General features: G+C 26.4%; 1 protein-coding gene across 2 annotated transcripts in view; it reads right to left on the bottom strand.

Annotated features, from left to right (window-relative positions):
• Nucleotides 1-103: 103 nt before the first annotated feature.
• Nucleotides 104-360, bottom strand: part of LOC138178050 (BRCA1-associated RING domain protein 1) — a 5,866-nt gene continuing 5,609 nt past the window's right edge. For both annotated transcript variants that reach the window (XM_069109458.1, XM_069109456.1), the window contains exon 9: nucleotides 104-360. This exon is cut by the window's right edge and continues 118 nt beyond it. In XM_069109458.1, the coding sequence (XP_068965559.1) occupies nucleotides 104-360 (257 nt within the window).

The raw sequence follows: 360 nt of genomic DNA, 5'->3' as shown, positions 1-360 counted from the left end.
AATATACAATATTCTATTCAATATAAAAATTACACTTTACTAGTTAATAGTACTTCTTTATTAGTTCTAGTACAGCAATTATAGACACAAAACATGTTAATAATTAAAGTTTAAGTAGACCTAATTGCGATGGATCAATTAATGTAAATTTTTCTATGCATTCAATTAACCATATAAGCGGAAGTGTTTTTATATGAGGCATATTATATTTTATACGTGGTTCATCTCTTTCTGGTACATATATGATATAATGTGTACATTTATATAAAGAATGAGTAGGTTCATTCGCAACGTGAAAAGGAATAAATAATCCCTGGTCTTTTATATTTTCTGGATTTGGTTCTCTTTTCAAAACTGTTC

The sequence above is a fragment of the Bombus flavifrons genome, chromosome 3 (assembly GCF_040668555.2).
Source record: "Bombus flavifrons isolate JBK064 chromosome 3, iyBomFlav1_principal, whole genome shotgun sequence".
NCBI classification, from domain to species: domain Eukaryota; kingdom Metazoa; phylum Arthropoda; class Insecta; order Hymenoptera; family Apidae; genus Bombus; species Bombus flavifrons.
The sequence above is the reverse complement of the archived record's forward strand: the minus strand, read 5'-3'. Positions and strand labels throughout refer to the sequence as shown.